Source organism: Erythrolamprus reginae, chromosome 6, assembly GCF_031021105.1.
Source record: "Erythrolamprus reginae isolate rEryReg1 chromosome 6, rEryReg1.hap1, whole genome shotgun sequence".
Lineage (NCBI taxonomy): Eukaryota > Metazoa > Chordata > Lepidosauria > Squamata > Dipsadidae > Erythrolamprus > Erythrolamprus reginae.
Window position 1 is genome coordinate 58349486 of NC_091955.1, and position 26455 is coordinate 58375940.

Below are 26455 nucleotides of genomic sequence, written 5' to 3' on the forward strand. Positions count from 1 at the left end.
AGGCTGAAAACTTGGGGGAGGCGTGGGTTTTATTATCTACAGTGGTGTGTGTGCCAGCAAGAAGCCTGTTATATTGTCTGGCCGTCGTGACTCTTCTGTGAAGCTTCATAGCTTTCCAGTTTTTGTTATCTGTGTTTGTTGTCAAAGATATAAAAGAACTTTGCTTTTTACCAGCGTGTCTGGATACTCTTTTTAGTTGGTGTTGACGTCTGGGGGAACCCAGACAGAACACTGTCTAGATAAATCCCTTTGAGCTCTGTGAGACTTATTCTCAGGTGAGTAGATAGAGATTGTAGCATTAGAATGCCTGTTTTGAAAAAAATTGGGTCTCGACTGAAAGCTTTATATTATTGATGCTTATAGATTCTGTCCCTTTTTGAAAAATGAACTTCTTTTAAAAGAGATCTTTACATTGGAATCTATCTCTTCATTCTGCCAGGTCTTATTTTTTTTGTGCTGTCTGAAATTGTGAATAAGCACAAATGTGTTTGAAACCACTATCTGATGTGTAGATTTCTCATGAAAATCTGGCTTTTAGAAGGCTGTAACTCCAGAAAGGAATTTTTATTGAGAATCCAATTGCTGTCAGTGCCTGGTCGCAGAAACTTTTACTACCAGCCTTTTGAATCTTACTCATCTGCCTCTTCCATTGATGTAAAAGCCAGAATTATGACATTTAAATATTAAATGACATAGTGTGTTATACATATCTTCACTATTTGCAGCATGTTTTATCTTTCCCTCCCAACAATTCATTTTTTTTAAAGAATCAGGGTTTATAACATTTTACGTCTTATAATGGATTAAAAAATGGCAGCCAAGTTTCACTTGACATCGAATTCTACAATATAACATACAACAACACTATTAGTATATGTATATTACTGTAGTTTAATTTAATTGGAATACAACATGATCCTTAATCTGTTTATTTTATTTTAGCTGCCTTGGCCTCGAACCATCACAGAACGGTTGCTGATGGAAATATTTGATTGCAATTCAGCAATTTTTTTTGCCATTATGGAAGCTCTGTTTGATAAAAACAGGCGGACCCTTGTTCCTGGACCTCCCGTTCCTGATGAAATAGAAGTGCGTGACATTGTTTCAGAACTCTGTTTTGCAGGAGCGGATATTCTTGATGGTAATTGCATATGTAAAATATGATAGAATGATAAGAAAAAAAATATATTCAATGTTCCATACAAAATAAACTTTCCCCAAAAAGGCCAGTTTCCAGATGTATGGACTTCAATTACCAGATTTCTTAGCAATAACTAGGATGATTGAGAAGTTGAATATTATATATTCTACGGAAATCAGACATACCAATAGAAGAGAGAATAAATGTATGTATGTATGTATGTATGTATGTATGTATGTATGTATGTATGTATGTATGTATGTATCAAATGTTTTTAGCTGAAATTTTAAAATTAAGGGAGACTAGGATGGTACCATTTTGGCCTTGTTCTGGCCTCATCAGCTAGCCACACCCTTCCTTACTGGGATTCGATCTGGCAGCCTCTGCCTTGTAAGGCAGAGAATTAACAGTTGAGCCACCAGACCTTGATCCCTCCAGCTCTGTACCAGGGAGGGGCTATATGGCTTTTTTTTTTAAATGTCGGATCACCCTGGTATATTGAAGGAACGTCACAGCTCCTTTTTGCCTCTAGGCCCAACCCAGGACCATTTCAAGGCAGTTAATTTATTCATAGCCAACAACTATATTCTGTATGCATCAAATGTTTTTAGCTGAAATTTTAAAATTAAGGGAGACTAGGATGGTACCATTTCGGCCTTGTTCTGGCCTCATCAGCTAGCCACACCCTTCCTTACTGGGATTCGATCTGGCAGCCTCTGCCTTGTAAGGCAGAGAATTAGCAGTTGAGCCACCAGACCTTGATCCCTCCAGCTCTGTACCAGGGAGGGGCTATATGTTTTTTTTTAATGTCGGATCACCCTGGTATATTGAAGGAACGTCACAGCTCCTTTTTGCCTCTAGGCCCAACCCAGGACCATTTCAAGCCGAACACAATAGCCTGAAGATGAAGAGTGGCACCTTGTGGAAAGGTCGCCAGGAGTCTATCAACCTTACACAGAAAACCCCCCGAATATGTAAAGACCTACCTACCTATACTGTACACGTGAAAATCTACAAATATATATAACAGAACAAGGCCGAAATAGCTCTATCCTAGCCTCCCTTAATTTTAAAATTAAGAAACAGAGGTTTGATCAGTATTCCATGCTCGACAAGTCAGATTGTGAAAGGATAGGAAATTCTTTTCCAGGTGTCTAACATTTAAATGTTTCCTGCTTAGAATTGTGGGTAAGATGAAATATAATTTCTACCTCTGTGTGAGAAGAGAAAGCACATCAGACTTGAAAAATACCCTTTGGCTTTCAACTGGCACATTATAGAATAATGAAAAGGTGCTTATTAGGAAATAATCTCATTGTCCAAGTTGAGTCTTGTCCTCAAGCTGTTAGCAACAACCAGTTTATAGCACAACCCAGAAGATTTTCAGCGTGGCAAAAATTCTATAGATTTCTCTTTCAGGACTGACTGCTACGGTGTTGAATTAGTTTTCCCTGGTTCTTGTGTGGGGTCTTAGAGATGAAACTACTAGTGCTAAGCCCTGCACCTAAGGTAAAATTGGCTCCAGTAATGGTTTTTGCAAACCCTTTGTAAGCTATGGAAGTTCCATTTATTTAATTTATGGGGCTCTAAGATTCATTGGACTTTGGAGTATCATTTCACCATGCTTATTTCTTCATATATATGCCTAAAAGAGAATGAAGCTTGAGAACGCTTGAGATCCAATTTATCTTTTTTTTCAAAAGACCAGTAGAATCCCCAAGTTGATCTTGCAGTTTATATGTTAGTTCTGGGATTTCTCTCTCTCTGCATGTTTTTAAAAATGTTTCTTATTTATTTTCTTATTTGTTTGTTTGTTTGTTTGTTCGTTTGTTTGACTTCTATGCTGCCCAATCCTGAAGGACATCTTATACATTTCTTGATGCTTGTGCATCTTAATCCTAAAACATAGAGGGACAACTTAGCTAAGAAACAGAAAATCTGGGAGGGAGTTCTGTTGATGTGCTTGTGAACTTACCCCTGATCCACTTTTCTTTGTCTACTAATATATATTTGACCTTCCGTTTTGTGTATATTCCCGCAATCTCTAAGAGTTAGTAGACTGTGCTGGTCAGGTGTAAAGGGGCCATAGTGAGGGCAATGTTTGAGGAGGGACATTCCTGCAGTAGGTTTATCTAGTCAAGGAGTTGAACAGGTATTAAATAATATATAGTATTTAAAGTGGTTTATGTTTTTTTAAGGTGGTGGTGGCGTCAATGTTACAGTTAACACTTCTGAAGTTTCTTCAATAATAACGACCTCATCACTTATGCAACAAATATTAGCAGGTATTTTTTTTAAAAAACTACAGTGATTTGTTAATTAAAAAGATGAAATGTTTATGTAAGATGGTGCTTTATAATACAAATCATAATTATAATTTTACTGCAGATAAAAATGTTTTGACACCTGTTAAATTATCTTCTACTCTCCCATTTTAAAAGAAAAATAAATAACCAGCAATTTGGCAGTTCAGGTGACCATATATTTATATTCATTTTTTATACATGATTATAGCTTTTAAATGACAGAAAAAGAACAAAAGGAACCAAACACAAAAATACATATATTATTAAAATGAAAATCCCATAATATAAAGTATAATATTATACTCAAGTGAGGAAGGGGGCCATGTCATTATTCTTTCATCTTTAAGGCTTTTACTGGCTAGCCATGCAGTGGACTATTTCAACCAGAGGTGGATTGCTCCCGGTTCAAACCAATTCTATAGAACCGGTAGCGAGAATTTCCCCCCACTCACCAAACCGGGAGCTATCGCACACCCCAAAACGGCTTTAATGGCAGTGCCTATAATGCCGTCATTTTGTTTTCTGATTCTGCGCATGCACAGAAGCAGAGATTTTGGCACTGCGCATGAGCAGGTGCCCCCCGTAGCACAGCCATGTGGCACTCGATGCGTATGTAGCCACATGGTGTGGAAGGAAGTGAACCGTTGTGTAGGTAAGTTAGAACCCACCTCTGATTTCAATGCATGCAATGGAGCATTGTCCCACTTAAAAATCATGTTGGTCTTGAAAGATGTAAACTTTCTCCTGCTTGAAGAAACTGTCTTCTAAAAAACTGGCAGTAAGTTTGGGAGTGGATTTTGAGTCCATCTTCAACCCGTAAAGGTTATCTTATCTTTAATAATACCAGTCCATATCCCATCTCCACCTTGTTGGTGTCTGAGTTGAAGTGGAGCTCTGTATACTGATCCAGCTACAGGGCCATTCATCTGGTCTGTCAAGAATAACTCTCATCTTGTCAATCTATAAAGCTGTTGAAAAAAATCTTTCTTCAGATATTTCTTTGCCCGCTTCAATTTATATGTCCTGTTCAATGGTGGTTGGACTTCAGCCTTCTGTATCTTGGCCATGTTTCTGTGTACCAAACATTTTGTATTTTTGAGCATTCCAGGTAGGTTGAAATTCTGTAATATGACAACACTGGAGGATAATGGGTTCTTGGTAGCTTCTTGTTTGATTCTTCTCAAATTTTTGGCAGTTAATGTGCCAAACATGTTTCTTGTGACCCTGCTGACTATTTGCAACAAAACGTTTGATGGTTCTGTGATCACACCCCCCCCCCCGCCATATCTTAGCAATTTCAAGAGTGCTGCATCCCTTTGAAAGACTTTTTTCAATTTTCGATTTTTTCAATGTCAGTTTAATCTCTTTTTTGGGGGACATTTTGCCTGAGGAAAAGAAACTGTCTAATAATTTTGCATATAGGGTGATATAAGTTGTTGATCTCCTTAAGCCACATCTTCCCTCATTATACAAATAGACATCACCTGCAATACTTATATCCACTAAGCATTCAGCTATATACAGTTTGGAGATGGAAAATATCCATAAAAATGATGATATGGTCAAAATACTCACTTGCCTAATAATTGTGCACATGGTGTATACATATACTGTATATCTAATATATTTATATCATCATAATGTGTTTGTTAACAGTTGTATTTTTTATAAAGAAGTCCCATACTTTATTATACTTATCCGTTCAATGGCAATACATTTGTGAACATGCTTGTGATAATCAGGTCAGTACAGGTCAGTACAAGGACGGATAACTGAGACTCTACTATATATACTTCTTCCACAATATATTTAATCTAGGCCTAAATGAAACATTGTTTTCTCGACAAGGAAAAACCTCTTCTCATGTATTCTTTGATTATGACATGATATGCTAAATGAAAGCAGTTGAAGACGTACTGTTGCAGCAAAATTAGTAATATGGAAATACATGTACTGTGTAACAATTTGAAAGAATCTGTGGGTTTTTATTACAGTTTATGAAGAGTGGAATATTCATAAACTGCTTATATTACTCTTACAGGGAAAAATGGTATTTCCGCAGATGCCGCACTTAGGTTTATTAAGATAGTCTTCAGTTACGAGGAATGGGATTCGTTTGATCATTCAATTGCACTATTTTTTTCATTTCTTCAGGTAATGAATTTTATTCGTTTTATACAGTTCTATAATACAATCGTAGATCATAGTTTCATTATTTAAAAATAATAAGCCCTATGTTAATTCTTATTTCTCTATATATTAGAATCAAAGCAATCCAATGTGGAAGAAAGTAGAAGCAGAAATCAAAATACTACTTCTAATGCAGAATTTATTGACCACAAGAAAAGCAAGACATGGTTTGTGTGTTAAAGGAGAAAATATCCAAGAAACAGCTGCTTTTCGTTATCCAGGGAAAAAATATATAGGATTTCTAGGTGGGTTACTGACAGTAATGGGTATGGGTAATTATAGTAAAATTTATGCACTATTTATTGAATACGTAATAGTTTTACTGTCCTTCCTTCTCTAGTACCTTAGTATGATCCTTAATTATTTTTAAAATAGGAAATACAGTGATCCCCCGTTTATTGCGTCCCCAACCATTGCGAACAGGGTACTTCGCGATTTTTCAACCCGGAAGTCAAAATACCATCTACGCATGCGTGCCCGTTTTTTCTATGGGCACGCATGCGTAGATGGCAACCGGCTTCCCTGGGTCTTCCCCCTCTTGCTGGCGTCAGCGAGGAGTTTCCCCACCACCCACGCAAACTCCTCGCTGCCGCCCGCCCTTCGCCCGCCCACGCGGTTCATTCTCGCCGCTTTCGAGCTGAGTCCTGAAGCGAATTCGCTCCCGGACTCAGCTCGAAAGCGCCGATAGCCAGCGCGGAGGAGCCGTTCGCTAGCGCTGGCTATCGGCGCTTTTGAGCTGAGTTCGGAAGAGAATTCGCTCCCGGACTCAGCTCGAAAGCGCCGATAGCCAGCGCGGAGGAGCCGTTCGCTAGCGCTGGCTATCGGCGCTTTTGAGCTGAGTCCGGAAGAGAATTCGCTCCCGGACTCAGCTCGAAAGCGCCGATAGCCAGCGCGGAGGAGCCGTTCGCTAGCGCTGGCTATCGGCGCTTTTGAGCTGAGTCCGGAAGAGAATTCGCTCCCGGACTCAGCTCGAAAGCGCCGATAGCCAGCGCGGAGGAGCCGTTCGCTAGCGCTGGCTATCGGCGCTTTTGAGCTGAGTCCGGAAGAGAATTCGCTCCCGGACTCAGCTCGAAAGCGCCGAGAGCCAGCGCGGAGGAGCCGAAGATTGGGGGCGGCGCGGCTATTTTAAAATGTCGCCGCCGGCATGGGGGGCTTGCCAGCACCCCCCGGATCCCCAACCCGGGTTTGGGGGGCTGCTAGGAAGCCCCCCATGCCGGCGGCAAACAGCCGCGCCGCCCCCAATCTTCGGTTCCTCGCTAGCGCTGTGGGAGTAAAAACACCATCTGCACATGCGCAGATGGTGTTTTTACTTCCGCAGCGCTACTTCGCGAAAACCCGCTCGTTGCGGGGGGTCCTGGAACGGAACCCTCGCAACGAGCGGGGGATCACTGTAATTAAATAGTATGTTATTACCCATAAATGCTTTAATCCTTTTAATCATTATCTAGAATTGAACTTTTATAGCAATTAAAGAAAATTGAGTTTCTTGCCTAATTTGTTACTGTGCTCCTCAACAAATAATGCTGTCTATCATTTGTCCTTTTGGTGGCTATTCAAATAATATGACTTAATCAACTGAAAAAGAGTCCAAGCACCTATCTGAAAGCTTATCTTGGTTGATAAGCCACTCCCACCCAATCACATGACCTTTAAGCCATCCCTGGTCCCCCTGGTCACATGATTGTCAAGCCACTCCCGCCTGGTCACATGGCCAGTAGGCCACTCCTACCTGGTCACATGGCCATCAAGCCACACCATAAAATAAGCCAAGCCCACAGTCCAGCAGTAAAAAAAAAATGGCAACCCATCACTGGTTACAGAACACAACTATAATGATTTGCTAAATTTCATTAATTTAGTTAAAATATGGTCTTTCTTATAAATGAAATAATCCATTATTTGGGATTTCTAAATTCTTAACATTAAATTAATACGTTGCAGTAGTGATCTGGTTCCAGTACTAGCATATTGGTATTGCATTTTATTGTAAATGGTGCTAATTGTCTAGAAATGCTGCAGTAATGTCTACTTGAATGTGTGAATTATTACTTTAGTTTTGATTGAATAATTATATTACATTCTATTAAAAAGAAACAAATCACAAACTCATTTTCAGAAAGAAGATGAAATAAAAAGGATTGGAAGAAAAATAATATTTTAATAATAATTTATTTATTATAATAATAATATTTGCTGGTGTGTTATATTTTATATTTGTTGTTATTAACAACAAATTCTTATTTAAGTTGGCATTTTCTTAGGTAAAAACCTATTCCCATTTTACTAGTTTTATTCAAAAAGAAATATATAAAATTGAAACTATACTACATTTTCATAATTTTCATTTTCAACCTAACACTAATAAATGGAGAATTTAAATTAACCAATATCATAATATAATATAATATCATAATGATACAAGGGTGGATACGGCCTTATAGATGACCCTCACTCTATCAAGGACCTTGGAATACTCATCTCTAATGATCTAAGTGCCAGAGCTCACTGTAACAGCATTGCCAAAAAGGCATTAAGAGTTTTAATCTAATCTTCAAAAGCTTATTCTCCAGTAATATTGTATTGCAAACTACGGCATATTTATTTATTTATTATTTATTAATCTGATTTTTATCTGCCCCGTCCGAGCACTCAGGGCATCTTACAACAACAACAACAACAACAACAACATATTATTATTATTATTATTATTATTATTATTATTATTATTATTATTATTATTAATTAGATTTGTATGCTGCCCCTCTCCGCAGACTGTTTCCGCAAAAGGAAACAATAAACTTCAGTAGCTAAATCCAATTAATTAAAACTAGGTAAACTAATCTAAAATCCCTAATTATGTTAAAAATCAATCATACCTATTCAGACAACAACCATACATAACATTCATTGGCCAGGGGGCTAGAGTCTGGTGGCCCCAAGCCTGGTGGCATAAATGAGTCTTAAGACTCTTGCGGAAGGCGAGGAGGGTGGGGGTAGTGCGAGTCTTCACAGAGGGGTGGCATATAAATCAAATCAATCAATCAATCAATCTCTGGGGCGAGCTGATTCCAGAGGGCCGGGCCCCCCAAAGAGAAGGCTTTTCCCCTAGGCCCCACCAAACAACATTGTCTAGTTGATGGGACCTGGAGAAGGCTGAATCTGTGGCATCTAACTGGTAACTGGGGCTCATACGGCGGAAGGCGGTCCTGCAGATAATCTGGTCTGATGCCATCTGGGCTTTATAGGTCATCACCAACACTTCAAAATTGGGTTTGGAAACCAATCGGCAGCCAATGCTGTCTGTGGAGTGTTGGAGAAACATGGGCATGTCTAGGAAGGCTGGTGACTGCTCGCGCACCTGCATTTTATGTCTACGGAGTCTACGGAGAAGGGTGGCATACAAATCAAATAAATAAATAAATAAATAAATAAATTTTGCACAATTTGCAGTTTCCGAACCCTCTTCAAAGGTAGCTCCATGTAGAGACCATTGCAATAGTTGAATCTTGAGGTGATAAGGGCATGAGCAACTGAGTGGAGACTCCCTGTCCAAATAGGATCGCAGCTGGCGCACCATGCGAACCTGGGCAAACGCCCCCCTCGCCACAGAAAGATGATAGTCCACAGGTGTGGATCGAGGAGGACGCCCAAATTGAGGATCCTCTCTGAGGGGGTCAAAAGTTGCTCCCCCCAGAGTAATGGATGGACAGATGGAAGTGTCCTTGGGAGGCAGAACCCATAGCCACTCCATCTTGTCAGGGTTGAGTCTGAACTTGTTAACACCCATCCAGACCCTAACAGCCTCCAGACACTGGCACATTACTTCCACTGATTCACTGAGTGGATATGGGGTGGAGATGTATTGCTGAGTATCATCAGCATACCGATGGTAACTCACCTCATGTCCTCAGATGATCTCACCCAGCGGTTTCATGTAGATATTAAAGAGCAGGGGGGAGAGGATGGACCCCTTAGGAATCCCACAAGGGAGGAACCTAAGAATCGACCTCTGACCCCCTGCTAACACCGACTGCAACCGACCAGAGAGGTAGGAGAAGAACCACTGTATCACGGTGCCTCCCACTCCCAACCCCTCCAGCCGGTGCAGAAGGATACCATGGTCAATAGTATTGAAACCTGGCATAAAACCTTTCTTAGACCAGGGGTGGGTTCTAACTTACCTCACTACCAATATGCTTCCTCCCACACCACGTGGCTGTGCCTCATGGGTGCGCATGCCCAAAAATGCAACCCCCCAAAGCCAAAACCAAGATGGTGATGCATTCGCAGTGCCAAAAAACTTGGCTTCTGCACATGCGCAGAAGAAAAAAGAAACTGAACAAAAATTCACCCCAAAATTCCACCCCCACCAAAAATCCATTAAAAAAAAAAAGATGGCAGCATCCACGGACCAGCACCAATCAAACTGGTTCTGTGACATCTTTGTGATGTCACCAGTGGGTTGCTTGCAGTTCAGGTGAATCAGTCTGAACCGGGAGGAACCCAACTTTCTGCTAGACCAATTCTCAAATACAGTTTATCTTTCTGGAGCCTGCGTATCAGACATTAATAAAATTGAGCGAGTCCAGAGGTATTTCACGAGAAGAGTCCTCCACACCTCTGCTCACAACAGAATACCTTATACCAGTGCTTCTCAATTATTTTCTGTTATGATCCTCCCCAGGAAGAAGTAAACTTTTCGCGTCCCAACTCTCTTCCATGACTGTATGATGGCCCGCCTGACCTGCCACCCCCAAACTGCGCCCCACTGTGAGATGCAAGTCCTACCTGGCACTTGTATCAATATCTCCGTTGCGTTCCTCAGCATTGTGTCCAGGGCAGCCTGTTCTAAAAGAAAAAGTCTCACGAGTTTGAGAAGTTAGATTGAACTTGTGAGATGTTTTCTTTTAGATTGGGCTGCCTTGAACACAACGCCGAAGAACATGACGGAGGTACCAGTACAAGAGTCAGGTAGGACATGTGTCCTACTTTCTATGGCAAACCCCCCATGTTTCCTGGGGTCATGCGCCCCCTGGCATCGCTTTGGGAGGCCCAAGGTGTCCGCCCCACTATTTGAGAAGCACTGCCTTATACCATCAGATTGTCTACTGTTGACTTCATTGCATTGCTAAGAGGTCTGTAATGGATGTGCATAAGCACACCAACATGCCTACCATCCCTGTCCTACTGTTCCCATTTATTCATATCTATTTCCTGTATTCATAATCATGTTTATACGTATAACTATTATGCAAGCTTGAGAAATAAAATACAAGAAATACTGATTTTTTTTTTCTGTTTAAAATAAATTGCAACTCCAGAAGGACCACTACAACAACCAAAAATTACTGATGATCTTTTTCTGTTGGCAAGGAATCTTTATTCTTCTGTCTGTAAATCTGAAAAGGTATAGTAAAACCATTGGTATAAAGTATATGAAATAGAAGTGTTAAATTAATGGGGTGTAAATGTGGTTTATCTGCATGCTTCTGTTGATGCCTGATTTCAGTCCTTGCCCAGCATTTTTGTATTCAGTTTGTTAACAATTTTTTTTGTTGAAACTTTGGTTGAGTTTTTCATGTGTAGTGACATTAAGATTTTGATCCACCTCACTGGCAAGTTGTGGGGGAGATAGGAGAAGGAAGGAATATTAGATATATTTGCCATCTCCTTTGCAATGATGATATTACCTGGTAGTGAAAACTCTGCAAGAAAATAATCAGGTTCCAGGAACACCAGGCACTCCCCTCCCAATTATTTTTTAAAAACCAGCAGTTCCACTTTGCACTATATATTGTATATTCTTTTCTATTAGATTTGTGTCCCTTCTTGATACAAAAGAAAATAGTCCAAGATGAGTAATATTCCTTCCATTTTAACTTCTTTGGGTCACGTTCAAAAAGATTGGACTAAGGCATTTTTCTAATTAACCACGGTTTATTTAACTGTGGTTAATTTCAAACCGTAATTTGTAAATGAAAATTTACAAGCAAAATCTACACTAAGCAAAATCTAAATGAAGTGCAATTTGAATTAGCACAAGTTGAGCCAAGTGGTACTGGAAGGTATTAATTATTGTATTGGTTAGCCCAGTGATGGATAACCTTTTTGTCGTTGCGTGCTGAAAGTGTGTGCATGTACCCATAATACAATGCATGCGTGACCCCTCCTGCCTGCCCCCTGTGCATATGTGTATGATCCCCCGCAATGTGCCCAGTGCTTGCATGTCCCCATGCCCCCCAATGCCATGTATATTGGTTGGTTATGACCTATAAAGCCCTTCATGGCACCGGACCAGATTATCTCAGGGACCGCCTTCTGCTGCACGAATCCCAGCGACCAGTTAGCTCCCACAGAGTGGGTCTTCTCCGGGTCCTGTCAACTAAACAATGTCGCTTGGCGGGACCCAGGGGAAGAGCCTTCTCTGTGGTGGCCCCGGCCCTCTGGAACCAACTCCCCCCAGAGATTAGAATTGCCCCCACCCTCCTTGCCTTTCGTAAGCTTCTTAAAACCCACCTCTGCCGCCAGGCATAGGGGGACTGAGATACTCTTTCCCCCTAGGCCTTTACAATTTTATGCATGGTATGTCTGTATGTATGTTTGGTTTTATAATAAGGGTTTTTAACTGTTTTAATATTGGATTGTTATATGCTGTTTTTATTACTGTTGCTAGCCGCCCTGAGTCTACGGAGAGGGGCGGCATACACGCAGTGGAGCTGAGATGGGGTTACAGCTTGCTTCCTCAGAGAGAGCTCAGTGTACCACCTGTGGCATGCATGCCACAGGTCCACCATCACGGTGTTAGTCTGTGAAAAGGAGACAAGAATACCTGAAAGTGTTCTGATTTCTTTCAATATTTTTTCAGTGTGCACTGAGCTTACCACTGAATAACTTTGAAAGAAATTGTGTGATCAAATTAGCTTCAAATAGCAGTGTATGTCAAGTGCATCTGAAATTAGAAACTAAAATAATTAGGTTTAAAGTTGAAAAATACTATATGTTTTACAGATATTACAAAATCTTAATGGGAATCAGTATAACACAAAGTACTTTTATTGAGTTACAGTTTTGATTTCTGAAGTTTTTGCACTTTTTAAAAATTGCACATTTTAAATATTACTTTCAATTGCTAAATGAATAACAAGGATCAAGCATTTGGAGAAAATTAAATTTTTGAATAGAAAAGTATTTGATAATTATTGCTTGTTGACAACTATTTGTTAAGGAGCATTTGAAAAATATTTATCTTTCAGGTTCACCGGCCGGCCAGAGAAATGATAATTGATGCAACCATGTTTTTGTGGCAAAAGTGTAAAATAGGAATTCAAAAGATCCAGATGAGTGGAAGTAATTTCTTAAAATCCATTCAAAAATATCAAACACCCAAGGTAATCTTTTATCATAAACATATAAACTTGCAGATCAGTATCAATAATAATGAATCAGTACATAAGTGCACTGGTGTGCCTTTCGTCCCCTGTCCAATTGTCTTTCCTTTCTCTCACTTATCATATATATTTTCTTTCTTTCATATATCCTCTCCTCTAAGTTCACTTTACCCTTATATATATTACTACATGTCTATTTTTCTTCATATGTATTTGTGTATTGGACAAATGAATAAATAAATAAATAAATAAAAATAAATAAATAAATAAATACTTACATATAATCAGCTAACTTATTAATTTTGAAGTGGATATTTGCTTGTCAAACTCTGCCTAGTATAACTAGGATAATTTATGTAAGGAATATTAAGTTCAATTTGCTTATGATATGCTATATAGGGCAAGGAGACCATATGTAATCAGCTAAAAGCTGAGCATGTAGAAGACATTAGACATATAAATGCTCCTAATCACATTCTCATCCGTAGGAATCTCTTCACTTTTCCAACGTTGTACAAATACAATTCTAGCTGTAGTTATTACATGGATAATCACATATATATTCTCTTTACTAAAAGTTTCTGGTAAAATCCGCAGCAAAAATATTGTAGGTTTAAAATTAATATATTGTTGTATCATCTTTTCCAACCATGTGTGTATTTTTATCCAGTACTGTTTGGTTTCTACGCATATCGAGCACATATGATAGTATGGCCCAGGTGTCTGGTGGCATTTCCAACATTTAGCTGATTTTTGTTTGAACATCTTTGTCAATCTTGCTGGTGGAAAATGCCATCTATAAAACATATAAGTTTTCTTTATATGCAGTTGACACTATTAATTAGTAATTTCTATCCCATAGTTGCTACCATTTTTCTAATTCTATTGAATAACCAAGGGTTTTTTGCCCATGCTATCATTGTCTCTTTCACTTGTTCTTCTAATTTGATAGTTTTTTAAATCACCCTCTCTTCTATTCCTGTTAATACATTATTCAGTTCTGTCAATTCCATATACCCATATTTTTTAGAGTATAAGATGCACTGGTGTATAAGATGCACGTTAGTTTTTGTTCCTTCCTGCTTCAAATGCTCTCCTATCATCCCAGTGCTGAAGAAGCCCTCCATTAAGGAACTGAATGACTACAGACCTGTTGCTCTAACATCTGTAGTTATGAAAACCTTTGAAAGGCTAGTGATGTCCCACTTGAAAACCATCATGTATCCACTGTTAAACCCCCTGCAATTTGCATACTGAGCAAATAGATCGACAGATGATGCTATTAATATAGCTCTGCACTACATTCTACAGCATCTTGAATCCGCAGACACCTACGCTAGGGTCCTCTTTGTAGACTTTAATTCAGCATTCAACACCATCATACCGGACATTCTTTTAGATAAACTAAATCAACTAGCAATACCTGAACACAGTTGTAATTGGATCACAAGCTTCCTAACAGACAGGAAGCAGCAGGTGAAGCTAGGCAAAATCACATCAGATTCCTGTACAATTAGCACAGCCCCCCCTCTTTTCTCTCTATATACCAACGACTGCATCGCAAACCATCCAGCTGTTAAATTGCTGAAGTTTGCACTCCATTATTCCCCAGGGGGCTTTTTCTTCTATTAAAATTAAAAGTCCAGTATTGGAAATCTCTCACCCAGATTGATTACACCTTCTTTCTGTCTTTTCACTTCAAGTGACTGTCCCAGTTTCGGAGCGGTATGCAATGGCTGCCTTCCTGCAGTCAGTTTAGAGAGTCTTCTCTGCATCAATTAGGGAGGTTGCAGGCTCCCTGAGATCAGCGGAGTGCATCCTCTTCATTCATTGCCTTCCAAGGTGATTTAGGTCCAACTAGGACCACCTGGCAGTTAGGATTTCGATGGTCCCACGGAGCTTCTCGTGAGGAACATCGTATTGCCGTGATATCAGCCGTGCTGCGAAAGCAATGGACATGTGAACTGATATTTGATGGCCAAGCTTCCTAGCCTTTGCCTAGCTTTAGAAAATTTGAAAAATTGCCTTGGGTTAAGTGGGAACTGGTATGTGTGATTGCACTGATTGCCTGTTATGAGTAAGCAAAATTATCTTGGTAGATGCATTGTTCATGTCTTTATACAGGTATTTCTTGACCATCATTTAGCACGAGCACAACATTTCCAATGCTAAGCAAGACAGTAGTTAAGTGAGTCTTATGACTTTCCCTGTCACAATTATTAAGTGACTCACTGGAGTTAAATTAATTACATGATTATTAAGTGAATTGGCTTCCCCCTTGTGATCTTGCAGAAGATCACAAGAGTTGATCATATGACCCTGGACCATTGCATGCATCATAAATACATGCCAGCTGCCAAGCATCCACATTTTAATCATGTTACTATAGGATGCTACAATAGTTGTAAGTGTGAAAAATGATCATAAGTCAGTTTTTTCAGTTCCTTTGTGATTTTGAAGGTCACTGAATTAATTGTTGTAAAGTGGAGACTGACTGTATTTATTTCCTATTTGTAAATTCTATAATAAACTGCTAACAATCTTGCCTTTAATTTTGTTTGTTTGTGTAGTGGCTTCACATTATTTATGTAATTAATGAAGTAATTCACACCATCAATCTTGGAATCACTAATCCTGTATTAATAGCTGAAGTATCATTAAGGCTAACATCAGTGATGGAAAATATCGCAGACTTCAAATCTGGAGACACACCAGGTACTTGGTTTTTACAATTTAGTTGACAACACATAACAACACTATATAGTGTTGTAAAATATTAAACTCACACTATTTTATTTAACATTTATATGAAGAAGCTAAGAGATGCCATCTGCCAGTACAGGATGAAGTATCATCAGTGTGCTAATAATAATAACCTTGCAATCTGTTTGTGTCAGTCTTATGTGGTAGACCAGACAGAAAATAAATGTAGATGAGCTAATTCTACTTTATTTTAAAATTATATTAAGGGAATCTTCCCCATCTCCTTTATAGCCCAAGAAACTACAGAGGGCCTCTTCTGAGCTCCTTGCCCTGGCCACATTCCTGCTGTAGGCTCAGCTGCCTTTTGTCTGATTTCCTTTAGCTGCATCTCCTTGTCCTCTCTCTCAAGGTCATTCCCACATACCATTACATCACTCTCCCCATCAGACTTCACCTCCCCTTCTAAGTTCATAGGGAAAACTGGGTTGTGAGAAACGTCTGTTGCTTATATTTTCTGCCATTGTTTTCCCCAAATCACACAAGATGTTCTGCAATCTAGCTACATCTCTAGAGCAGTGTATCTGGACTTCAACTCCCAGAATTCCCCAGCCAGCAAATGCTGGCTGGGGAATTCTGGAAGTTGAAGTCCAGATATCTTCAAGTTGCCAAGGTTGGGAAACACTGCTCTAGAGGCAATGGCTAGCCCCCTGATTAGGAGGTGATTTGTTCCCCTTTATGTCCTGTATGCCTGATGTGGAATTTCCCTTGGTGTGTTATTTTCTCTGAGATGCTTTCTACCCCAAAGAAAAATCTGTGTGCACTATGTGTGAGCAGTTTGGTACTCTCAAAGAGTTTGAAAAGTGCCAAACTCTTGCAAGGCTGGTAGTTGCTGAGATGGGGCTTGTTAAAGTATTGGTCATGAAAGTATTATACAAGTTGTGACATATCCATGTCTCCTTCTGCTTCCCATGACCTCTTTGCTCTTGATAACCTTTTCCAGTGGGCCAAGCATGCTTCCCTCCCCTTATTTCCCAAGAGAATAAGCTAGCTGGCTCCAGTAATCAATTTGGGCCATTTAAACCAAGTTAGGCAAAGAACATCATTTAAAATTGTGGTATGAGCTGAAAGTGCTACTTGGCAAATATTCTCAGAAATAAAGTTTTAATTTAAAAATATTTAAAACATTTTAAAGTTCAAATATGTAGGCATTAGGCTATGTAATATCTCTCTAGTGGTGCTATGGTTAGAGTGCAGTACTGCAGGCTACTTCTGCTGCCTGACGGCTGCCTGCAATTTGGCAATTCAAATCTCACCAGGCTCAAGATTGACTCAGCCGTCCATCCTTCCTAGGTCAGTAAAATGAGGACCCTGATTGTTGGGGCCAATATGCCGACTCTTTAAACTGCTTAGAGAGGGCTGTAAAACACTGTAAAATGGTATATATCTCTAAGTGCTATTGCTGTCTCAATTACTGAGTTAATTACAAACTGAGAACCAGTTACAGGTATTTTATGAGGGACTACAGGCCTATCATAGCCCACATTTCATTTACAGTTAAAAATCTTTGTTTTACTTTTCCATTCTCTGCAGTTTTAGCACAAGATGATTCTTCGTTTTCAGAATACTACACCAGTGGCATACCTTCATTAATACAGGTATTTTCCCCTCAACAACTACCATAGATTAATATCTTTAAATTGGTTATAATTTTGAAAAACCACTGATACAGTACCAAGTGAACACTGTAGTTTAAAAAAGTTTATTTCGAAAAAGAGAGGATAACTAAATACTGGAAAGGTTTGCTGTATTTCAATCCAGATGTAAGAATTCAGCATGTGAAATCTTAGTTTCAAAGAAAAGAGTAATACTCTTTTTTTTTCAACTCAAGTAAAATCCAAAATAAAGAGGAATTGCCAGATTATAAACCAACTGATTTTTCCTTTAAGAATTTCATATGCTGAATCATGAATAGCCCCCTTTTTCAGTGATTGGGGAAGATAGATGATATAAGTATTTTAATTATTTTCATTCTGTGGCATGCCTATTAAGAAGAATAGCTTCTGGAGCAGCTAAAATTTAAATTGAATTTTCTTCTATTAAACAAGAACAAAAAAACCTTTATCTGTTTTGAGCCAATCTAGTTATCACAAATGGTGCCAGGTAATTCCTTTTGCAGTATTATTTATTTTTATTATATTATAAAGATTAGTTCTATAACTGAAAATATAAAAATATTCTCCCCCAACAATTTATTTATTTTGTCCAATACAAATTGAAAGTTAAAGAGAATAAAAACGTGTAGTAGTAAATATCAGGGAAGGGATAGAAGAAGAGATATGAGAATAGAATACATAAATGAAGAGTAGAGGAAGGATATATGGATGGGAGAAAAGATATATAAAATATAGGAGAGACAATTGGACAAGGGATGGAAGGCACACTAGTGCACTTATGCTCGCCCCTTTATTACCTATTAATCATTACCTAGACCCACCTGCATGTCACCATCTTGGAGGCTTTCACCAGCCAGGAGGGACAAGAATCTAATAAGCAGATAGTTGCATTGACAGCTCCAAAGAACTGTCCACTTCCTCAGTTTCAATGAGGTGAAATGATTCATAGAAACGTAGTAGACTGACTGCAGAAAAAGACGTCATGGTCATCTAGTCTGTCCTTATACTATTTCCTATATTTTATCTTAGGATGGATATATGTTTATCGCAGGCATGTTTAAATTCAGTTACTGTGAATAATTCACTGATAACTGGGCATATACATTCCCTAAGGCCTTGGCTGGGATCAGAGCCTTAATTTGGTTAGGCATATTTTTGAGAGGGGAACTCCACCCTCTGCTGCCAGTTAGGTCTCTGACTTGTTCTCTCCAGAGAGGTCACAAATAAAGGGGGGGTGGAACCTTTTTGTTAATCAATCCAGCATTCCTTAGCATTAACTGAAGGTCCAGGCCTTCAAAGGTCCGCTGTCCAGGGTTTGGACAGTGGATCTTCCTGGATATTCTTATAATGTTATGACCTTTAAAGCCCTTCATGGCACTGGACCAGAATATCTCCGAGACCGCCTGCTGCCGCACGAATCCCAGCGACCGATTAGGCCTTCTCCGGGTCCCGTCAACTAAACAATGACGGTTGGCGGGACCCAGGGGAAGAGCCTTCTCTGTGGCGGCCCCGACCCTCTGGAACCAACTCCCCCCGGAGATTAGAACTGCCCCTACTCTCCTTGCCTTTCGTAAACTCCTTAAGGCCCACCTTTGTCGTCAGGCATGGGGGAACTGAGTCATCTCCCCCGGGCATATACAATTTATGAATGGTATGTCTGTATGTATGTTTGTTTAGAAAATGGGTTTTTAAAAATATTTTTAAACTGTAATTTAGATTTGTTGTAAATTGTTTCACTTTGTTGTGAGCCGCCCCAAGTCTGGGAGACTTTTAAGCATATTGACTTACCTTGAGGTTGTTAACACTGCTTCACTGTAACTTTTAACCCAGTGTTTCCCAACCTTGGCAACTTGAAGATATTTGGACTTCAACTCCCAGAATTCCCCAGCCAGCGAATGCTGGCTGGGGAATTCTGGGAGTTGAAGTCCAGATATCTTCAAGTTGCCAAGGTTGGGAAACACTGTTTTAACCAACACAGATGTATTTAATATAGTGGTGCTGCTCTGAATGTAATTCTGTTGCTTAAGACTTAAGAGTTTCACAATTTCCCAAAATTAACAACTAGAAATAATAGATGTCATTTTTATGTCTCTTGTTTTTTTCTGTAGTCCTTAAAATAAAATCTTAAAAGCAAAAATTAATTGCCTTTCTCTCACTTCTGTCTTCATTAATCAAATGTATGAATTTATTTCAGCACACTCCCCAAGAACAATTATCTTTGGCTTATAAGTATATTGAAAGAGCAATTATAGCAATTAATGGAACTCATGTACTAACAGTTTTACCTGATGGAACATCAGTACTTGATAATTATTGCAAAAAGGTAAGCTATTCAAAGTAACAGATCTCTGCAGATTAGCTAAAAATGTAACTGTCTTTGGAGCAATTGTCCACAGATTACTTATAGTTTTGGGCAGCATGGCCAGAAGTATACGTGACCAAACCATGATGAATTGGTGAAACACAAATTTATATTTGGAGAAAAAGCGTAAGCACTTGAAGAAACCAATGATTAAACATGGTTAGCTCTGTTTCCTTTGGGATTCTATAGTAGTCAGTAGTATAGGAAATGTACCACAAGTGGAATAAGCAATGCATTCAATTAAATAGCAACATATCCTACAAGCTAATTTCCCCTAGCCAATGAAGAAGCTGAAACAAAGTGGATATTTCAGCAAGACAATAATCTAAAACATAGTTAATCGTGGTCATACAAAAAAAAAAGTAGTGAAAAGAAACACACAGCATTATTGCAAAGGTTAAGAATAAACCTGAAATTGAAACCTCGGGGATTTTTTAAATGTAACCCTTCTAATTATTCTTGGAACAGTTCATTAAAAGAAGAATAAGGTATTTAATTATAATGACTAATTTATTTCTGAGTTAGAAAATATTTTTTTCTGTTGTCTTATTATATTTTTCTGTTGTCTTATTATATTTTTCTGTTCTCTAAATGTTTTTTTCTGTTTTCTTTTGTGGAAATTCCCCCTCAAAAAAACCACTTTATGATTTGTTTTTATTCATACTTGAGATTTGTGTTATGCTTATTATTATTATTGATTTTATATTCTTTTAACATAACTAATAAAATATCCCAAAAGAAAGCTGAAATAGCCATTCTGAAAAAATGATCCCAAAAATATATAAAGATGAATGGACAAATTTTCTTTCAATCAGATTACGGAAGAGCAGGTTGTGAATAAAACCTCATCATCTAACAATGAGAGATCACCAATAGGAAACAATTTTATTATGGATCTACATATTGAACTTATTCAGGCTCAGCACCGAATAGCAATTAAACTATTTATTGCAACTCAAGGTAGGTAAAGTAAGGTGATATAAACACTTTTTAATAATTTCATATTTCACATTTCATACTGGAGGACAAATTTTATTATGTTTCATAAAGACAAAAATATAAATTTGAAATGTTTAGTATTTATTTATTATAACTTCATTACGGACCCAGAGTATTTTTATCATGGTACTATTCTCAGTGAATACTATTTATGCATTTTCAGGATAAAATTGTAAAAAGGGATATTTTTTTACCCAGATAATGTATTTTCTTTGCTTATGCCACATATTACAGACTTGCAAACATGGTCACTGTTGCTAATGTTTACAAGTCTAAGTTTAATTATATTGCATTTTTTCTTCTATAAAGATACTTCTATGCTTTTTATAGACAAATCTAGCAGAATAATGGAGACCTGTCACATTTTTTCTGACTCTGTGTAATCAAAATGCCCATCTTGTTCAACTGCAGCCTTTTGTATCCAAAAATTATGTGGCTAGTGAACAGAGTTGGGTTACAGAATAACATCAGAATTGAGGAAGTGGCTGGATATTTCTAGGTTGGAAAGAAATTGATGTAAAGAACAAGATGAGTCTTCAGTGGAAGGGATGACTGCCTAGCAAAGGGGAAGAAAAAATGGCCAGATAGGTACACTAGAACAGAGGTCCCCAACCTTTTTTGCACCAGGGACCGGCTTTAAGCTAGACCAGTTTTCCATGGCCCGGTGGGGGGGGGGAGCTAGCTGTCAGCGGCGCCGTAAAAGGGGCGATCAAGAGAGGAATGGGTGAATGAATGGACGGAGGGTGGGAAGGAAGGAAGGAAAGAGGGAAGGGACAGGAACAGAAGAAGGGTGCAAAGGAAGCAAGGAAAGGTGTGAAAGGGGAGAGTAAGAGAGGAAGGAGTGAAAGAAGGGAATGAGGGAGGAAAGAAGGGAGGAAGGAAAAGGAAAGCAAGAAATGGAGGGAGGAAAGGAAGGAAGGAAAGAAAGAAAGAAGGGGGGAAGGGACAGGAACAGAGGAAGGAAGCAAGGAAACTTATGAAAGGGGAGAGTAAGGGAAGAAGGTAGGAAGGAGAAAGAAAAGAAGAAATAGAGGAAGGGAAGGTAAAAGAGAGAAAGAAAAAGAGCAAGAAAGAAAGCAAGAAAGAGAAAGAAAGAAAGAAAGAAAGAAAGGCAACTTCAAAGAAAGGCTCACTGAGCATCTCTCACTCTCTCTCTCTTTCTATCCCTCTTTCTTTCTTTCTCTTCCTTTCTCTCTCTCCTCTTCCTTTATCTCCTCTCTCTCTCCCTCTCTCTTTCTCTCCCCCCTCTCTCCCCTTTCCCTCTCTCTTTCTCTCTCTCCCTCTCTTGCTATCTCCCCCCTTTCCCTCTCTCTTTCTCTCTCTCCCCCTCTTGCTATCTCTCCCCCCTCTCCCTCTCTCTTTCTCCCTCTCCCTCTCTTTCTCTCTCTCTCCCCCTCTTTCTCTCTCTTCTTCTCACTTTCTCTCTCTTGTTTTCTTTCTGTCTCTTTTGCTTTCTCTCTCTCTCACTCTTTCTTGTTTTCTTTCTCACGCTCTTTCTCTCTCTTGTTCTCTCTCTTGCTATCTCTTTCTCCCCCCCTTTCTCTCACTCTCTCTTTCTCACTTTCTCTCTATCTTGCTGTCTGTTGCTCTCACTCACTCTCGTTCTCCGTTCTTCTCAGCGGTGACGCGCGCACGCCCTGCCCGCCTCACCTTTGCGAGAGCACTTTCGCCCCGGGCTCTCAGCAAGGGGGTTTGCAGGAGAGGTGGGGCCGGCGAAGGTGATATTCAATGTCGGGGGCGCACAGGCGGTTGCACGCGCTCCCTATCTCCCTGCTAGCCCACTCGGAATATTCAAAATAAGAAAAGCCTTCGCCGGCAAAGGTTTTTCTTATTTTGAATACTCCGAGTGGGCTAGCAGGGAGATAGGGAGCGCGTGCAACCGCTCGTGCGCCCCCGACATTGAAGACCTCCGCTGAGAAAAGCCTTTGCCGGCATTTCCTCTCGGTGTCAAGGAGGCGCAGCGGCGGGCGGAGAGAGGGAAGGGGGGGACAGCGGCGTCCCTCCTGCCCTTGGCGGGCCGCCCGACCCTCCCCACCTCCTGCAAATGCGGCGGGCGGCGGGGGGAGAGCGAGGAGCCGGTTCCGGCGGGCGCGGGGCTTGGCTGGCTGGCGGGGGGAGCGCCGCTGGTGGTGCGGAAAGGCCGAGGGGGCCCTGGCGCCACGGACCGGCTGAAAACCCCCAACGGCCCGGTGCCGGTCCGCGGACCGGCGGTTGGGGACCTCTGCACTAGAAGATGCAAATATGTACTTCACTAAAACAGCAGATTTCATTTATTTGTGTCCAAAAACCGACCATTAGGAAGGATCCTACAATTATTTGGGGATATATTAGACAACCAATTTATTAGGGTAGTAGTGTGACTATTGTAAGAAAACCTGGACAGAAAAGCAGATAAAGCAGTTAGGACAGATAAATAGATAAAGCTCATTCAGAGACCACCAAGCATGGCTTCAAGTTATTAATGATTTTTGGATCCAATTCCTCCTCCTCCTTTCTTGAATAAGAATAAAATGTAGTTGTACATAGAAACCAGAGTAAATATTGAAAAAGAAGTATAAAATACATTTGAAAAAGAAAGAAAAAAGAGTCTTCATGGACAGCCAAACTATGTTACTTACCATTTAAGGTATATATTGTTAACAATTAACATTATGCTGTTAATTGTTAACAAGCTGTATTTCACTGTGGTACCTCTACTTACAAACTTAATTCATTCCGTGACTAGGTTCTTAAGTAGAAAAATTTGTAAGAAGAAGCAATTTTTCCCATAGGAATCAATGTAAAAGCAAATAATGCGTGCGATTGGGGAAACCACAGGCAGGGTGGTGGCCCTGTTTCCTCCCAGGAGATTCCTAGAGAAACCCCACAGAGGCTTCTCCCCACCTTTTGCGGCCCTATTTCCTCCCAGGAGATTCCTAGAGAGGCCCCACAAAGGCTTCTCCCTGCCTTTTTCGGCCCTGTTTCCTCCCAGGAGATTCCTTGAGATGCCCCACGGAGGCTTCTCCCTGCCTTTTCTGGTTACAGTTTTGGAGGGTTGGGTTTATAAGTGGAAAATGGTTCTTGAGAAGAGGCAAAAAAATCTTGAACACCCAGTTCTTATCTGGAAAAGTTCGTAAGTAGAGGTGTTCGTAGGTAGAGATACCACTGTATATAAGATAGTTCTAGAACAATAATCAAATTCTGTTTTTTAAAAAGGGACAAGGTTTCACTATTGTTAGTTCATGTCAGCTTGTTTAAGTTTTGTGATAATCACAATACATTGATAGTAAAGAAAGTCTATTTTCCAATTCTTTTGAAAGAATTCCATACAACCTAAGCATTTATTTGACATTTGAGCAGACTTGTTCCTTCATTACTTTACATTGTCCATTTCCTGCAACCATTTTTCATATGTTGTAGGAACTGGGTATGTCTAGTTTAATGAAAAGAAGGGCTAGGGGAGACATGATAGCAGTGTTCTAATATCTCAGGGGTTGCCACAAAGAAGAAGAAAAAATCTGTGGCTTCTACTTGAAAGAAAAATCAGAAGGGAAGTATTCCAAAACCTAGGGTGGTATCAGAAAGCCAAAGGCAATACTTAATAGAAATGTACAGATAACCCTCAGTTAATAGCAGAAATTGGGACCAGAATTTCCAATATGTCATAAAGCTTAAACATTTCTGCACATTTGCTGTCTTTAAGCAAATCATAATAAGCTGTTAAATGAGGACTTCATGTGGTCGCTTCCTCATTGGTATTGCTTGTAGGAAGATGGCAAAGAAGGTTGCAAATGGAGATCGTTTACAACAGGATGTTACAATGGTATAATAGTGAACTGGGCCCTGAGTGCTCAGGTTGCAATCACATGACTGCAGACAGACTGTGATGGCTGGGACTTCAAGAACCAGTCATAAGTACCATTTGTTCAGTACAATCACAAGTTCATATGGTTGCTGAACCAGTGGTTATTAAGCAAGGATCACTTGTACAATTGTTACTTCTTTTGTGCTTCTGTATAATTGTAGACCATATAATATGTACACAAATACACATATGCTTTTTTTAGACATTCAAAATGGTGACAAAAGTCCAAAGGCCAAGGACCTCGCAAGGAATGTAAGCCAGTTAAAATGTCTAACAGGTATGTACTTGTAAAAATAACTAACAGAATTAAACTATCTATGAAAAAAAATGTATTAAATTTCAAAAAATTGTTTTTACAGAATTGGAGATAATGGAGAAAATAAAAAAGAATAAATTATCCAAAGCTCTCTACTTGATGCAGAAAGCTACGCTGATGCTTCCAGTAGGATTAGATTGTTATTCTGCAAATCAGCTTCTGGAGGTATATTTTTCATCCATATGATTGTTTATTGGAGCAGTATTTATGAATTGTAGACTCCATACATTCCTGAAAATTGTCATAGCAATTCTTTTAATAACAGATATTACCTAAGAATTTTCTGTATCAAAAAGCAAGATAGAAGTACTTTTAAAAGTAAAATAAAAATAACCTACAAATCTAGGTAAAGGCACTTAATAATAAAATCCTTTTTATTACTGTAAATGAGAGCTGAATTATTACATTACTGTAAAGCAGGAATAGTAGTTTATAGGCTAATTCACATAGCATGCTGTGATGAATAGAGGATAGAATTGGGAACATTTAAGGGACAGAATTGTGCCTTAAGTCTAATAGGTCTGCAAGTTACCACTCCGAAATTCTGAAGCCCCTTGCAAGCTAGGTACAGGGGGACATGTTCACTGTTTTCTAATATTTCTAAAAATACAGGCAGATATTCAGTAATATAAATTAAGCATTATAAATAAGTAGAGTATTAAAAGAGAAGGAATTAAACAGTATCTGGAAAGAAAGAATTAATTCTGGAAAACTGAATAAACTTCTGCATTTGTTAATAAATTATAAATCTTACAAAAAAATAAAACCAAAAGCACAAGAACGGACTGGAAGATATTGTGTCTTGGAGGAAAAATCATGTAATAATTCTAATACTATCTACTAAACTGTCCTTGGTTTTAACTGTGTGATTCTTTTATACTTTGCATATGAAATAAATTTAAATTAAATAACCAACTTTATTGGGATTTGTGCTTAAATTCTAGGAAGCATTTATTCTGATTCAGAAAACTGAAATTGAACAAAATACATTATATGCCACTTTATTAAACCCTACAAATAATACGAAAAGCAAAGTCCCACCACCTCCAATACTTCTTTTTAGGACACATTGTTCCATGGCATTTAAACCAGCACCGTTTGCTTCAGATGTGAAGGTAATTTATGGGGGTTTTTTTTTGGGGGGGGGGAATATCCTTGTGATTTAATGTATGGTATGTGACCAACTTGTTCTACTCTAGAGAGGGACATTCCTTAATTATATAAATATTTTGAATGCTGTATACACAATATTTGTTAGAATTTTAATATACACTACAAGATCTTCATCCAATATTGAAACATTTTACTTTTACAATTTACTGATGCATTTTGTTCTCATTAAGCATTAAAAGAGCAACATTACTGCTTACATATTATATGTTGCTATTTTGTACATTTCTTAAAATAAAAAAACAAACAAAATGTAAACCAAGGGCCACTAGATGGTAGAATATAATCATTTTTCAATGTTCTTTCAACAGGATTTTAAAAATTACATACACACGTATAGTGAAAATGCAGCAATTTTGGGGA

The 26455-nt window shown here is 39.0% G+C and overlaps 1 protein-coding gene across 5 annotated transcripts in view; it reads left to right on the forward strand.

The window, feature by feature from the left end:
- Window positions 1-26455, forward strand: part of CFAP54 (cilia and flagella associated protein 54) — a 175143-nt gene that overhangs the window by 22600 nt on the left and 126088 nt on the right. For all 5 annotated transcript variants that reach the window (XR_011559487.1, XR_011559488.1, XM_070755886.1 and 2 more), the window contains exons 9-21: window positions 943-1141; window positions 3340-3426; window positions 5489-5601; window positions 5711-5882; window positions 10959-11044; window positions 12891-13025; window positions 15596-15740; window positions 17319-17383; window positions 19596-19724; window positions 20579-20723; window positions 24809-24883; window positions 24966-25087; window positions 25867-26037. Coding sequence is in view for 3 of the 5 variants with exons in the window: in XM_070755886.1 (XP_070611987.1) it covers window positions 943-1141; window positions 3340-3426; window positions 5489-5601; window positions 5711-5882; window positions 10959-11044; window positions 12891-13025; window positions 15596-15740; window positions 17319-17383; window positions 19596-19724; window positions 20579-20723; window positions 24809-24883; window positions 24966-25087; window positions 25867-26037 (1644 nt within the window). In the remaining 2 variants the exon portion in view is untranslated. The remainder of the gene's footprint in view (window positions 1-942; window positions 1142-3339; window positions 3427-5488; window positions 5602-5710; window positions 5883-10958; window positions 11045-12890; window positions 13026-15595; window positions 15741-17318; window positions 17384-19595; window positions 19725-20578; window positions 20724-24808; window positions 24884-24965; window positions 25088-25866; window positions 26038-26455) is intronic.